We start from the raw sequence: 15,677 nt of genomic DNA, 5'->3' as shown, positions 1-15,677 counted from the left end.
GAAAGCTGAACTTGCCATGGGAGAATTTAAAACTCTGTCACATCAGAGACTCAGGGCAGATTCTCAGTGGTGGTTAATCAATGTCCAAGGGAGCTACGCCAATTTATACCTGCTGAGAATCTGCCCACAGCATAGTTCAGAGTTCTCCAGGAGTGTCTTGCAGTAATTTTGCTTACAGCAAGTCTCACAAACAACAACAAAAGCACTTGAGGGCCTGTGCCTAAAGCCGAGGATTCGTTTTGGGGGAGGGGTCGGAGGGGGATTCTGAATCTGGGTCAGAAAAGCTGTGTTGCCAACTCTCCTGATTTTGTCATGAATCTCATGATAATTATTGTTTTCCTTAAAGCCCCAGCTCCTGGAGTCACGTGGAGCTGTGATGATTTCAGCCTTCAGTCTTAAAGAAAAAGTCAGTTTCTAGCCCTCACAGCTGTGGAGGAAGCTTCCAAATGTGACCCCCAGTGCACCCTAATGGCTCAAAAAGCAGAAGGCAAATAAAAGAACCCCACATCTTTTATTGGTGCATGATTTTAAAGCCAATCGTGGGATTTTTGGTGAGCCTGACTCCTGATTTTTGAACACCTTGGGGTTGGCAACACTGGAAAAAGGACCAAGCCACTTTTTCAGCCTTCAAAATATCCCTTTGTCTTTCTTTGCGAGACTCACCGGTTCCCCCTTTTGACCCTGCAGACCTCGGTCACCTTTAGCTCCTTTGATTCCATTCTTCCCCTCGAGGCCAGCCATGCCCTGTTACAAGAAGAGTAATATTAATTTCTTCATGCTGACTGCTGTGAGGCTTCTGGCTGCATAAACAAAAACTAAATTGTAGGGCGAAGGTGGTGTGTCCTTCTAAGCACAGATCAGAAGCCGAAAAAAATGGAGTAATATGAATGCTACCACTTTGTATTCATATCGCACTGTCCCCCGAGGGTCTCCAAGGCTTTTGCACAGGTCAAGCCTTGCACATGTGAGATAAGTTTTATTATCCCTGTTTTATAGATGAGAAAACTGAGGCACACGGCAGTTGAATGCGTTGCTATGGGGCCACAACACAGTTCAGTGATAAATGTGCATTCAAGCACTGAATACCAAATTGAGCAAAGTGACCCGTTTTTATTTCGGGAGCGAGGGGTGCACAAAGATGAATGGAGATTCGCACACACTTGTGAAGTTGGTCTGAAGCAAAATTTGGATCTATCTGCCAATGAAAGCACGATATTACTATGAAAACAGGGAAAGTCAATCTCCCCCTACCCCAGTTTCTCTATTGGGTACGATCTTGTCTGTGCATGAAATTTGCAAATAAAGAAAATAAACAAACAGCAGCAATTCTGAGAAGTGCATAAATTCATAGATTTGAAGGCCACAATGGACCATTATGTTCCTCTAATCTGACCAGGAGGCCAAAGAATTTCACCCAGTGATTCTTTTATCAGTTCCATATTGTCACCACCTCCTGGTTTTACCTTGTGGCTGTTTGAGGCAGGGCTATTGAGTTTCATCCAGCTGTACTTTGCCATGCACCCTATGAGCTTATTCTCCAAGTATCTCAAAAAAAAAAGGTCAAACGTTTGCACTGGAAAAATCTACGTGAAGTTGTGCAAAGTTTCACCTTTCACTGCAATTTCCTTCGGAACTGGACTGGGAGCAGGAGCTCTGGGTTTGCTTCCTGGCTCTGCCACTGGCCTGCTGTAAGACTTTGGGCAAGCCACTTACTCAATCCATGCCTCAGTTTCCCAAATCTGCAAAATGGGGATAGTGACACTTTGAGATCAACGATTACAATGACATTTTCGCAAAGCTTGAGCCCACAGTTTGACCCAGCAGCCAGGCCTGGGTACTGAGTGAATAGAAATGTCCAACATTTCAAAGGCTGCTGGTTCAGCTGCCGTTTTATTTATCTAGTTTTGCCACCTTCAACTTCACAATTAAGAACTCCAACATTTCTGCTGACTGAAGTTGGACTCATTCCCACTTCGGCAATGATGACTGACCGCAGAGCACTCAATGCCCGGCGAACGAGCGCAAGCTGGCTGCTTAAACAGCTCATGAGATGAGTAAGCGGCACTCAGCGGTTTGAATCAATTTGCAGCCCTTTGTTGAAAAGAAAGATTCAGTTATTAAAAAGAAATCAGCCACCAGAGTCTTATTTAGAGAGAGTCTCTAAAAGGGCCATTTCCCTGCCTGAAGAATGAACAGCAGATCTAATCACAACAACAGGTGGGCAGGCTGCCTTTTCAGTCGTTGTCCCCCACTTCCCCGCCGCCCCACTAAGTCTCTATCTGCCACTTCATAAACCTTTACAGTGACCAAAGGAAAGTATCCAACACAATTACCATAAACGGGGCCTGATTTTCCTATGTGATGCCCACAGGTTGGGTCAGCAGGGCCAGTGGTTTCAGGAGCCACGTCTGCTCCGGCAATTAATTGCTAAAATTAATAAGAAGGCATGATACCCTGTACGTCCTTTATTTCCATGGAGACCGGTGATTGTTTAATGACATGGTCAATTCCGTGTTGTGGCAGGGTAAGTAAATATCATGTACAAACAAAGCAAATAACAGGGTTCCATTTGCTGTCTAAGCCGGATTGTTTGTTTACAGGGTAAAGGTTGCCGTGGGAAGGGAATGAGAAATAAACCTCTTTGGTGGGTGATTAAACCTTGCGGGAAACTGAGATGTTGGAGTCTTCCAATATTTGATGTTTTGACTTGAAGTCCCAGCTCTTGGAGTCATGTGATTATATGAGAATCTACCGACTCCAACTGAGATCAGAGCCCCATTGTGCTGGCTGCTATACACATGCGTATTGTGAGACAGTCCCTGCCCCAAATCATTTACAGTCTAAACAGACTAAAGGTGGGAGGGAACACAGATGACTTGCCCAGAGTCACACAGCAGGGCCATGGGAGCAGCAGGATTAGAACTCAGCCTCCTTATGCCCAGCCCTGTGATCTATCCACTAGACCACACTGCCTCCCCTAAAATCAAATCCAGTCTTGGGTGGGAGAGGGGCATATTTTACATTCACTGTAACTGTAACTGACTAAAATCCGTTTCTCACCATATAATATTTGAGAACTGACAGGCTAGGAGCAGTTTGCAGCTACAGGCCGTTACACAGAGTGGGCCAGATTCTGCCATCTGTTACACCAGTGAAAATCCAGAGTAGTTCACGTTTGTTGGCATTTGAAAACTGACCGTGCAAAGTGCAGTCCTCTCACTCCGTTTGGACCACACTCCCTGGGCTCAACACTTCTGGGCTCGGGGGATGTTACTCAGTGGAGTTTCTCTGGACTTACAGTGCGACTAAAAGCAGAGTCTGACCCCTAAGTCACTGTCTGTGTGTGGAATTTGCCAAGCTAGCCCCACGGCATTTCCATTGAGAGAAGCATATTCTGCGCTGTATTTGTGTCCTGAAACCATGAGCACCCATGTCACGTGGGGGTGACACTAAGCTTTTAGTCTGCACATGTGTAACCACCCTGTGCACAGATATCTCCGGTAAGAGAACCATCCAGCCCCTGGGTAAAATACGTGGTTATTTCCATCCCAACTAGAGCCTCATCACAGGAGCGGAAGAGGTCCACATGGAGCTGGAACTTCCAGCACGGGCAGACATGCTTCCACTAGCTCTTGTCGCACTAGCATGTTAAAAACAGCCACGGAGCCGCTGCAGCCTGGGTGGGGTGAGCTGGGCACACCAAATACGTACCTAGGGACCCGGACAGGATCGTCCTCGGGGCAGCTACTCAGTTGCCAGGAGCCCAACTTTTCGTTCAGTTGGTGACTTTGGCCTATAGTTTACGAGCAATAGGAAAAGTGGGCTACTGCATGCATAGAAGACACAGAAGGGCCTTCATTGCCTGCTTCTGAAATTCCCAAACGAGCCCCTTCAGGCTTTTTCCCAGGCTGCCCCTCAGACTGGGGAGTTATTCCCCATCCACATCCTCAGAGCCACTTCAGTGTCCTCCTTCAGGTCCCCGGGGAAAGCCTTCCTTTGCTGGAATGTCTATAAAACCCTTAACCACGGGTGGTGGGCTGAGACTGCTGCCTACCATGCTCACCAGTGCTGACTGTCTCATTGCTTCCCCGCATCAACCAGTCTGTATCCATGTATCGTCTCTTGGCTTATACTTAGATGGCAAGCTTTTTGGGACAGGGACCGTTTTTTTGTTCTATCTGTGTACAGCGCCTAGCACCTTGGGGTCTTGGTCCATGACCGGGGCTCCTAGGTGCTACACAAATACAACAATAATAATAATAAAAAGAGGGGAGAACAGCATTCCCCGAAGGAAGGCGTGCAGAACAGTCACTAGGAGTGGGGTCCTGGAAGTGATATTTTTCCAAGGCAGTTTGTATGCAGGGCATGAAAAGAAGCTTTGAGAGCTCAGAAGGGTTGGGAGAAAAGAAGATGACAAAACAGAAGGAGATGACTGGGGAAGAGGGAAGCATTTGGGGCAGGGCTGGGGAATAGTTTGATGGTGTTTAAATTTATTCCTGGAGATTTAAAATCATAGAATCATAGAATATCAGGGTTGGAAGGGACGTCAGGAGGTCATCTCGTCCAACCCCCTGCTCAAAGCAGGGCCCATCCCCAACTTTACCTTTCAAGCTTCTCCAGGCAAATAAAGGCAGGGCGATCGGCGCTCCAAAAAGGGCCATTTAAAGGCAATTACTGTTGGAGTGCTGAAAATAACTACCAATAAGTCTAATGCTCAGGGGGCACAGTGATTAAAGCACTGCCTCAAACAGGTTTCAGCTCTCTGTGCAGATATTAGGTAGCACAATAGCGAAGTGGTGTAGATTAGTCATGAATGCTGAGCGCTGGCCTGACGCAAAGAGATGGTTGAACCACCCCGGAGCACTGCCTTCAGCTACAGCACTGGCCAAGCTTCGGGTGCAAGCCAGAGACGAAGCCCCTTTGGTTACTGACCTGCTGTGGCTGCTGAAGTGAGCAAGTTGGGCATCACTTCACTCGCATCGGGGAAACGTGCAAGGGAGGGAACGGGACTTCCTAAAGACAAGCACAGGCAGGACACATCTGCTCAGAACAGCAGTGAAAACCCAAACAGAAGAGTGGATATGTTCCCGAGCCACAGGGTGGTTTGTAACCACTGCTCACAGGCTCACTGCCTACCGGGTTTAGAGGTATATATATGACGGGAGGTGTCTGAAGTCAGCGTTAGCACAGAGGCCTTGGTGTTGCCGACTCTCATGATTTTGTCATGAGGCTCACGATAATCACTGTTTGCCTTAAAGCCCCAGCTCCTGGAATCATGTGGATCCATGATGATTTCAGCCTTCAGTCTTAAAGAAAAGGTCAGCCCTCACGGCTGTGGGGGAAGCTTCAAAATGTGACCCCAGTGCACCCTAAAGGTCCAAAAAGCAGAAGGCAAATGAAAAGAACCCCACATCTATTATTGGTACATAATCTCATGATTTTATAACCAATCTCAGGATTTTTGATGACTGTCATGATTTGTGACCATTTGGGGTTGGCGATCCTGGAGGCCTCGATCTGCCAATGACAACCGCAAGCCTCCTTTCTTCCCCCCACATGCCTCTGGACCTTCTTCCACTCCATCCCCGTGCTTGCAACGTCCTTGCCCACATCCCTCTCCCATGAGCTCACCCGCTCCTCAGTCAAATCACTCCCCAGAAGACCCATTTACAGCAGCGGCATCCGAATAGCCTTGTAATCACATAGTCATCATATGTGTCCTTCCTTATTCTCCCCCTGCTCCTGGAGTGTATATCTTCACTTGTCACTCACGTTCACCAGTGCTCAAGTCCACCAGGACCTTAACCCAGGCTCATTCAGAGGAAGGTGCTACGCTGCATCAGGTTGGCAGAACATTTTGTAAGTCCGCTTTGGCAGCAAACCTGATGTTCTTTGTTCTGCAATGTGCCACGCACGCTGATGGAGCTATGTTAATGACTGACGGTAATGTGGAGAAGGGAGCAGGTGCACGAGTGCTCAGGGTAATAAAAATTGGTGCATCTGAGGAGATGCACATGCAAGCATGACCCTCCTGGTACTAATAAGGCACTTGGCTGTATGCTCCCCTTTGGTCTTACTCTTGCTACTAAAGAGGGGTAACCTAGCATCTGCTTGGCAATGGCTCATGAGTGCAGACTGGAATCACTTGTTCGGCTCATCCCTTTTTTGCCTAGCACGTACACAAATCACGCTTGGCACTATTGCCCTCCAAGATCCATCTCTCAGTACCCATCTGCGATGGGCCAAAAGGCCCAGGGGTTCTCTCTCCCGCATCTGTTATAACCATACAGCTAAGGGTAGCCTAGAATTCCTCCTTACCTGTAAGGGGTTAAGAAGCTCAAATAACCTGGTTGGTACCTGACCAAAAGAACCAATGGGGAAAGAAGATACTTTCAAATCTTGCGGGGTGGGGGGGGGAAGGCTTTGTTTGGTTTGTTCTCTTGGGAAGCAGAGAAGCATCAGGTCAGAAAACTCCTTCTCCTATAAACCATCCTAAAAGTCTCTCATTTTACAAAAATTGTAAGTAAAAGCCAGGCAAGGCGTGTTAGATTATCTTTTGTTTTGCTTGTGAATTTTTCCTTTGCTGGAAGAAGGTTTATTCCTGTTGTCTGTAACTTTGAAACTAAGCCTAGAGGAAGTTCTGTTGTGGTTTTGAAACTTTTGTTACCCTGTAAAATTATTTTCCATCCTGATTTTACAGAGGTGATTTTTACCTTTTTTTTAAATAAAATCCTTCTTTTAAGAACCTGACTGATTTCTCTATTGTCCTAAGACCCAGGGGTTTGGGTCTGTGATCACTTTGTAACCAATTGGTTAGGATATTATTCTCAAGCCTCCCCGGGAAAGGGGGTGTAAGGGCTTGGGGGGATATTTTGGGGGAATAGGAACTCCAAGTGGTCCTTTCCCTGATTCTTTGTTAAATCACTTGGTGGTGGCAGCATCCCGTCCAAGGGCAAAGAATTTGTGCCTTGGGGAAGTTTTAACCTAAGCTGGTAGAAATAAGTTTAGGGGGTCTTTCATGTGGGTCCCCACAACTGTACCCTAGAGTTCAGAGTGTGGAGGGAACCCTGACAGCATCCGTCCTGAATTTTGGGGCTTCTGATAAAGTGGAGCCTGGCTTCAGTGCTGACACAGGTTACGCAAAACTAAAATGAAATCTTGCCGTCCCAGCCCAGCTCCAGCGACAATACAGGTCGTCTTCCTAATGCAGGAAATATCCCTTATTAACTGCATCCTAATAAGGATTCTGATAGCCGGCGTTCCTGAACCATGAACGTTTACAAGAAACCGATGGCCAGTGGTTATTTGTCTGGTACAGTGAAATTTGTAGCTGTCAGGAAATCAGCACGATACAAAACCACACTGATGTCCAAATTGTAGAGCAGAATGAAGAGAGCATTGGTTTGGATGCAATTTGCGAGAGAAAATGACTCGGAGTTCTCAGTTGTTCCCAGTATCACCCCCACAGCCATTCAAGAGGGTCAAGCAGCTGGTGAGCTAACTAATGACTTTAGTATGGCTAGTCATTTTCTGTGTATATAATCTGAAGGGACTCCCACCAATGCATCTAAACAGAGGTCTGCAATTTCATGCTGGAGTCCTGCTGCGATTGACCAGATGGGATCACTGCTTTCTTGGGTACTGCTCAGGGCACATTACTTCTTTTGGCACCAAGTCAGGAAAGCACTTAAGCACATGCTTAAACTGACCTCAGTGGCACTCTGCATAGGCTTTAAGCTAAGCACACGCTGAAGTGTTTTACTGAATCAGGGTCTTTGTCATGGGAGGCGAGTATCAAAGGCCAGGGGAGATTAAGCTTCCCCTAACCCAGGCCGTGGTCCCACCCATGCGCTGCCCCAAGGCCCCTTTCTCTCCCGCAAAGCCAGTGGTGGCTCAGCTCTGGCTGGCAGCCTGGAGCTGGGGCTTGGCTGGAGGCCTGAGGGCAACTTGAGCCAGCAGGCAGCTCGGGGCTGTCCAGTGACCTGGGGCTGCTCAGGGCCAGCTGGCACAGCTGAGGCAGATCGGCTGGGGAGGGCTAGCTGGCAGCTCAGGGAGCAGGCCAGCTGGCGCCTCTGGGGGTCGGTCTGGCAGTCTGGGCCAGCTGCTTTGGCTGGGACTCCTCCGACCGCGGGGGTGGGTGAGGACATTCGTGGTTCTGGCGAGCGAGGGGTGGAAGGGGCAGGGCCTCAGGCAGAAGGGGTGGGGCCAGGGGTTAGCCTCCCCGAAGGGGCAGCTGACGTGCCACCCATGGTCTTTGTTACACTTTGATGAGGAATTAAAGCTTTGGATCATACACATGTAAACAGTACGAAATCCATGGCTCCCGAGAAGCTCCACGATAGTCGCAATGCAGCATAGAACCGTCATGAGGAATTTCACACCAACAGGTGTGAAAGAATCTGTATCTTTTTCGGTCCCAAGCCCCAGGCCCTATCACTTGAGCTAAAGGAAAACACTTTCGCACAGTAGAACTATTTGAAAAAAAGGTAAAGCATCTTTCTTGAACATTTCTGAAAGACTCTCAAGTGCCTTGCTTTGCTCAGTGTTTTTCATTGCATTTTTAGTATTTCATAAAAAAAAACTGAAATAAAAATGTCTTTTCACTTGGTGGGGAAATGCCTACTTTCAGTCACCTTTTACATTTTTTTCCCCACTGGAAACCGGTGGGGAAAAAAGTAAAGAATGGCAAACAGGCGTGGGATTTTCCCACCAAAATAAAATGGGGAAAAAACTGAAGCCTTTTGAAAATTTTGAACAGAAATTTCAAGAATGTGAAATGCTTTCCTGAAACATTTCAGTTGAGTCAAGTGCTCAGACCTGCTGTGGGGCAGTGTTTCTGTGGCAGAGACGGCCCAGCCTGCCCTAGCAGCGAGGTTCCCCCACTGAGAGCTCAGCTGAAATCACTGAGAGCTGGGTGGAACCTCAAGAGACCAACGCGCAGAGGTCACAGTGGCAGGTGGCAGCAGAAGTGATGGCACAGGGCTACTGGCAACAGAGCGATGGAGTGAACGGGGGCACAACGAACAACAGTGGCCAGAGCGAACAGTGAGCAGCTGGAGGAACGAGCAAGGCGCCTTCTTGCCCCCCACCTGGGAGGTGAACTCATGTGAAAGCAGCTCTGAACTCTGAGTCTCCACTGACCAAGGACAACACCGGTGAGTGCTCATGAGGCTGTTAAGAATGCTGGAGACACAACACAGTTCATGCGAACAAACATGGCCGTGGCATCCTACTTTTATGACGTCATTTTATATTGGACACTGGTGCACATGTCCAGTAGCCAGTTCACTACAGTATATCCTTCTCAGAATTCATGTGGATGGCAGTATTCTAAGGTTTAACTACTACCATGACATATATAAGCCTGTGTATATGTGACATTTTGAACACGTATTAGCTTCGGTTCTGTCCAGACAGTACACCCTGAAATGCTAATATAGTAAAATGAGGAAATGCATATTTTAGGTGTTCTTTGATGCAAAATGCAAAGCCCTCATTAAATTGCATCTCTGATCTCACTGATCCATACAGCCACCCTCACGCTGTTCAGATCTCCCTTTTCATGCAAGTGTTCAAGAAAGTTTCACCCAAATTATTTCCTTCCTGGAGGCATCTTCTGCCTTTGAAACACGCAGCATTAGCTGTCAGTGAGTCAGAGAGGAGCACAGTGCATATCAAAGCCACCCTTGCACTTCCACCGCAGGAGTGCACCTGAAAAAGAACAGGAGGTGCCACGAGGGGGCTATTCATGGATCCCCACAGAAGGAAGGGACGTACCAAGAGCCCTCCATGTACTGTGCTCCCAGCTATCGAAGTGCTGAACACCAGCCAACGTCAGGACATCTCCCTCCTTCTTAATAACCTTTCAAGAGCCTGGTGACTGCCTGCTGAGAAAGTTAGCACTCGGGGTGCTCTCATCAGCGGTGCACAGCATGAGGCCATTAGAGCGAATGGACATTATCCCAATGCTACTAACATGAAACGCTCTCACAACTCACAGCAAATCCAGGCAGGCCAGGTTCTCCGGGTTCTCCCTGGGAGAGAAGGAGCAATGAGTTAAACACACAGGAAAGTCACATGTGTCTGCTACACACCGTGCAAACAATTACCATTCAGTCACTTGATCCCTAGTAAGGATTCCCCTCCAAAACCCATATCATCATCATTTTAGCTCCTGGAGGATCCCGAAGCACTTTGCTTGCTGTACGAATACAGGCATCGCTTATCATACTGCCAAGCTAGTGCAGCCACCTCTGGGGTGGGAGGCGGCAGCTGTCTAACCGCCGCACAGCAACACGGCACACAATTTAGGATGGGAAGTGAAAAATAAAACATCTGATGGAAGAAACTGCAGGGGGAATTGAAAGTAGTTATTCAGTTCGGAGATGGAAGTAACACCATGAACTCTTGCAAAATGTGCCCTGGGACGACAAATAGTCTGATGCCAGACGGATTTCATTTATCGGCTGAAACACAGAGGGTCTGGCTGAACTCATTCCATTTGCAATTTGATGTTCTGTGGACTTTGCCCCAACCCCTTCTTTTGCAGCAACTCCTCTTATGGCAACGTGCATCCTCAGAGCACTTTAGGAACCTCAGTGAGGGCATCCAGCACCCCAGCGAGGTAGCGTTATCCCCAGTTGATAAATGGAGTAAGGGAAACACAGGGGCCTGATTCACCCTTCCAGCTGAGATGCATTCAGTGCAGGAACCTCTGCACTTGCTGGTATTCTGGGCCTGGCTGGGGGACCTGGCCAGGCTTGGTGTAAATTAGAGCAGCCCTCAAGACTGCTTCAACGTACACCCAAGATGCCCATGTGTCTCCCTAGGAGGAGGAGTGGGAGGCTGGCACAGCCTTTCCACCGGGTCTATGATGACAAGGGAACTCGCTTACACAGAGGCATTTCACAGGAAGTTGTGGAAGAGGGGGAGAAATCTGCAGACTTTAAGGCCTCTTTACACCACTAGGGACCTTAGAGCAAGGGGCCCCAGAGAGCTTGAGTGACTCCCAAGGCCACAAAAGGAGTCAGCACAATCCCCAGGCTCAGGACTTCCTGCTTCCAGTCCCGCACCGTGACCACTTGGAGAACACTACGGCACATGGTTCCTCCAGGACACTGACCTCGAACAAAAGTACCGGCGTGCTCTAAATGGAGTGCGCAATGGGGCAGAAAAACCTGGTGACAAGATGACCCAAGTGGAAGCTGGAGAATGTCTAGCCTGGACCAGCACTTGAACACTGCCTGGTGCAGTGCCACACTGGGGAGATCCTGTCGCCCCACCCCCAGCCCCCCAAACTATTCAAGATAAGTGACAAAGCCAGGGCTCAGTTCCAGTGGTGGAGCGACAAGCTATGATGGTAACCATGTAGGTTTCTCAGCGTTCATTTGGGCCATTGTACTAACCTTCTGTCCCACTGGTCCTCTGGCACCGAACAGTCCCATGGCCCCTTTGACACCTGCCTCACCTTTGACCCCCTAAAATCGAACACACAAACCAAGAAACTTGTTTATTCAGAAATTGCCATTTCCACTTAAAAACATACCTCGCCTCCTGCCCCCCTACACCTTTATTTGGAATTATAGATTGGGGCCTCCTCACCACGCAGTTGACACCCATGATTTCCCCAAGGGGCGAGGTTTTCCAATGTTTTCACCCTGTGGACCACCTCATGAGAAAGAAGATCCCCACACCACCACCCCATTTCCACCCTCCCAATCCCCCCTGCTGGGTTCTCAACGGCTCATTCTGCGCCATCGTTTAGAAGCGCTGATCTAGATGTTTGATTAACAGGGGTCACTTGGTGTAGCTCTCGGAGCCCTGCGGAATCCTGATTGATGAGGCAGGGAATTTACTTCTTACACAGAATATGCCACGGGATCAGGGGCTGCCTCCTTTTGAGAAGCTGCAACGAATACAATGCTGGCAGCTATTGCTCCTGAACGGGCAGTCAGTGGAGGAACAGGTGGAAATGGAGGAGAATTATAATAGCACCCTGCATTTACATAGCGCCTTTAAGGATCCCAAAGCACCATTCAACTACACATGTGCATAGGTGAGGGAACCAAGGCACAGCGCGCTGCATAATAGCTGCGTGGGGGGAAGAACAGAAAAGCCAATCAGCCCATACAGACAACGCCATGGGATCTGCAGCAGCCACCCAAAGCAAAACCGATCTCTGTTTTTAAGGAATCATAACACCAGTTCTCCGATGACGGGGAACTTACACCATTTCCCGTGATGATACCACAGTCAACTGGCTAGCGCGTATGTGCACTGCTGCCTTCTAGTGGAGAGAATAAGAACTGCCCAACTGTTTATATAGCCACCACAGTAACTGCATCACTTGTGCATGTCTACACTTTGCTCCTTGTGTCAGAGACGCGCATCCTCACCGGAAGAGCTTGCACCGATTGAACTGTCAGCGTGGGGCATTGTGGGACAGCTTCTGAAAGCCAGCAACAGTCGATGTAAGCAATGCAGTGTCTACACTGTCACTGCGTTACCCTAACTACATCAACCCTGACTTTATGCTTCCTGTGGAGGTGGTGTTAGTAAGACGGTGTAGTGGGCCAGTGACGTCAGTGGGAGCAAAATTTTAGTGTAGACGCTTAGAGAGTTAAGTCAAAGTAAGTTGCCTTGTGTCGAGCTAACTCTGTCGAGTAGACCGGGGCTAAATGAGCCCCCGTACACCAGCCAGCAGAGTGCGTTGAGTGGATACTATGCAAGATATCCTATAGAGGGCAGCAGTGCACATGTAAGTTCTGTATATCCCAAATGAAGCCGTCTAAGACCCCCAATGAATACGGCGGTTCCTACCTTTTCTCCTGCAGGCCCATCCTCCCCTTTCTCGCCTTTGTCTCCATCGAAGCCTGGCGGGCCCCGCTCACCCTACGGGATCAGACAGAAGCTCTATGAACTACACTCGCACCCCACGCCTGCATCTTCCAAACCTAGACATGCCTCTTTGCTATGCTTATGCCAGGCGTGCATCTAAGGACCTCGCAGCACTCAGTGACCGCAACTCGCAGAGGTGTATTTCTAGGTCAAGCTTCCCCACCTTGCTGCTCAGGGGTCAGAAGGTAGCTCAGTTCCATGCCCTCTAGGAGCTGGATTGATGCCACCCACTTTGTTTCGCACAGGCAACCAAACAGCAAAAATTATTCAGCAGCAGCTTGTACAGACACAGATAGGTATTATTAACAGCACTTGGCCCTGTGCAGCCGCAATCATTTGCAGATCTCAAAGCATTTTGCAAAGGCTAATAGGTATCATTAACCCCATTTTCCAGAAGGCCGAATCTAGGGAAGCGAGAGGTTAAGTGACTGCCTAAGATTGCATAGTGAACCAAAAATGGGAACATACCCCAGATCTGCTGGACCCCCAGTCCCATGCTCTAGCCACTGTCCCACACTGCTTCTCTGTAGACAATCAACCCAGGGTTGAAACCAGCCACCTAACGGTGAGAGGCCCTTTATGCCATACCCAATCCCTGGAGCTATCCATCTCCCCTGGCTGGGCCCTTCCTGAGCTAGCCAGCCCTCTGAGATAGTCACCAGGCTTGTTCAGTTCATCTGTGCATCAACTCAGCCAGGGCTCCCATCTCAAAAGCCACTGAACGCACAGAAACCAGAACCAGGACATGGAATACACAGGAGAGCACAAACACCAATCAAGTAGGTTAAGACTGAGGGCTGTACTACTTGGGTCCAATTCTGGCAGTTGGTTTGGTGTGGGGGGTGGCTAGATGGTGCTTGGAGGCCTGTGATATACAGGAGGTCAAATTAGATGATCTGGTGGCCTCTGCTAGCCTTAAACACTGTGACTCTTAGGGTCCGTCTACACTGCTATGTAAACCCAGGGTTAGTAGAACTCGAGTTATCTGACCCTAGGTTTGCTAACCTAGGGCTTGAGTGCTTACACTCATTTGTAACCCCAGGTGAGAAATTGTTGAACGTTGGGTCCCAACCTGGGGCTCCAGCATCTGCACTATGTATTATGCAGGCCCGAGTGCAACCACCCATATCCCAAAATTCCTAACAACCTCCCAAAATGTGGCTGCTCTAGCCGTTTGTTCATGGTGCAGTGTGGGAAAACGTGACTGTCCACCAGCCAAAGGGAGTCAGCCTGTGGGATACCGTTGGCAGACTCCCAGAGCATGAGTCTACACTACAAAGAAATAGGGCTTGAACCCTGGGTCCCAGCTTGACTCAGGCTCGGACCCTCCATGCCCGTGGAATCCTGGGTCTGAGCCCTGGGTTAGCATGATGTGTGAGCAGATGTAAGGGGGGTTAGGCTGCTGCCTGGGTTTGAACTCTGGGCTTCTACTGCAGTATAGATATATACCCAATGACCACTACTGCAGATGAGAGAATGAACTGCTCCCAGTTACTGAAGGTAACATGCTTTCAAAGAGAACTGTCACAACCTACCGGATCTCCTTTGTTGCCTTTATAGCCTTGAGGTCCAAAAATAATAATGGGTTCACCCTAGGAAACAAACAGGCAAGAACGATGGACACACAAGCCATGATGCAGAATTGCAGTTACCATATGCCCCACTGGACAGACCGACCTTTGCTGCGAATGGCTCAGCAGACAACATGCTGGGTGATTCACACAGCAAAAATAAAGGTATCAAAATATCCACCCTGCCCCTGAGCCACAATACAGATTTCAGCTGCACGAGGCAAAGCAGGAGACCTAGGTTCATTCCTGATCTTGGGTGCGGCGCAGATGGGAGACTTTCATCCCAGTGTGGCGAGCTGGCTCTTCACCATAGCGTGAAGCTCACTTGAAAGACAGAATAGAACGACAGTTCACGTTGATCTCCCCAGCGCTGCACTAGGACGAACCATAACAGTGACGTCTCACTGCTCCATGCATGGCATCCCATTATATAGATGGAGACGTGGAGGGCATGATGGGGTGTTCCCTCTACAGGAGCCCCAAGCAGGTTAATGTGGGCCAGAAGGGGCAAAATAACCCTATTTGCTGCACCTGGAGGGGAGCCAGGGCTTGATAAGGCCTAACTGCAGATGAAGCCCTGCTAGGGAGGAGCTGGGACAGGATTATACAGCCAGCAAGTGAAAGCAGGAGGGGGCTACACAGCAGGGGCCTGCAGCCACTTTCTAGAGGGAAAGGGAGTTGGTCAGGGACAAGGAGGAAATCCAGGGGGAGAGCACACCTTGGAATCCGGCCCTGGACTAGGGAGTCTGGCAAAAGGACAAGAGGGGTGAAGTAGCCATGGGGAGCAGAGGAAATTCCAGTGGAAATCCAGAGATAGAGGGGTGGGGTAGGAAGGAGTTCAGGGAAACAGCAACAGGGACGAGACTGAGCAGATCTGGATTGCTAGTCACAGGGTCCCTGGGCTGGAACCCAGAGCTGCCTCCAAGCCTGGCAACTAGGAAGTGGTACAAGGCCCAGAGGTGGAACAGAAGACCAACTGAGCTGGCATCCAGATGGCTTGTCCGGTGGGAGTTTGATACCCCAGAAAGGGGACTGTACTGTGGCCTGGCCCGGAGGGCCGAGTCACGAAGAGCGAGCACTTCGAGTTGCAAAGAGAGGGACTGACAATAGGGGGGGCCACAATGGGCAAAAGCTAATTCCAGGCCCAAGCCACAGGAGGGCTCCCCTGCGGTGAGCGGAGCCCTTTCTGCCAAGTGACTCAGCGGCAGA

The 15,677-nt window shown here is 49.2% G+C and overlaps 1 protein-coding gene across 1 annotated transcript; it reads right to left on the bottom strand.

Annotated features, from left to right (window-relative positions):
• Window positions 1-93: 93 nt before the first annotated feature.
• Window positions 94-14,604, bottom strand: LOC144930552 (uncharacterized). Its single transcript, XM_078852786.1, has 7 exons — window positions 14,575-14,604; window positions 14,433-14,489; window positions 12,820-12,891; window positions 11,406-11,477; window positions 9,999-10,034; window positions 664-744; window positions 94-183 (listed from the first exon to the last, which is right to left on the bottom strand). Exons 1-7 carry the CDS (start codon window positions 14,602-14,604, stop codon window positions 94-96), a joined length of 438 nt encoding a protein of 145 aa, XP_078708912.1.
• Between the last annotated feature and the right edge of the window lie 1,073 nt (window positions 14,605-15,677).

Source organism: Lepidochelys kempii, chromosome 1 (assembly GCF_965140285.1).
Source record: "Lepidochelys kempii isolate rLepKem1 chromosome 1, rLepKem1.hap1, whole genome shotgun sequence".
Taxonomy (NCBI): domain Eukaryota; kingdom Metazoa; phylum Chordata; order Testudines; family Cheloniidae; genus Lepidochelys; species Lepidochelys kempii.
The sequence above is the reverse complement of the archived record's forward strand: the minus strand, read 5'-3'. Positions and strand labels throughout refer to the sequence as shown.

Coding starts and splice junctions, on each gene's coding strand:
- LOC144930552 (XM_078852786.1), bottom strand. CDS start 14,604: ATGTTGTCTGCTGAGCCATTCGCAGCAAAG. Junction 10,035..11,405: donor GAGGACCAGTGGGACAGAAG/GTTAGTACAATG, acceptor CTTCTCTCCCAG/GGAGAACCCGGAGAACCTGG. Junction 745..9,998: donor CTGGCCTGCCTGGATTTGCT/GTGAGTTGTGAG, acceptor TTCTTGTAACAG/GGCATGGCTGGCCTCGAGGG.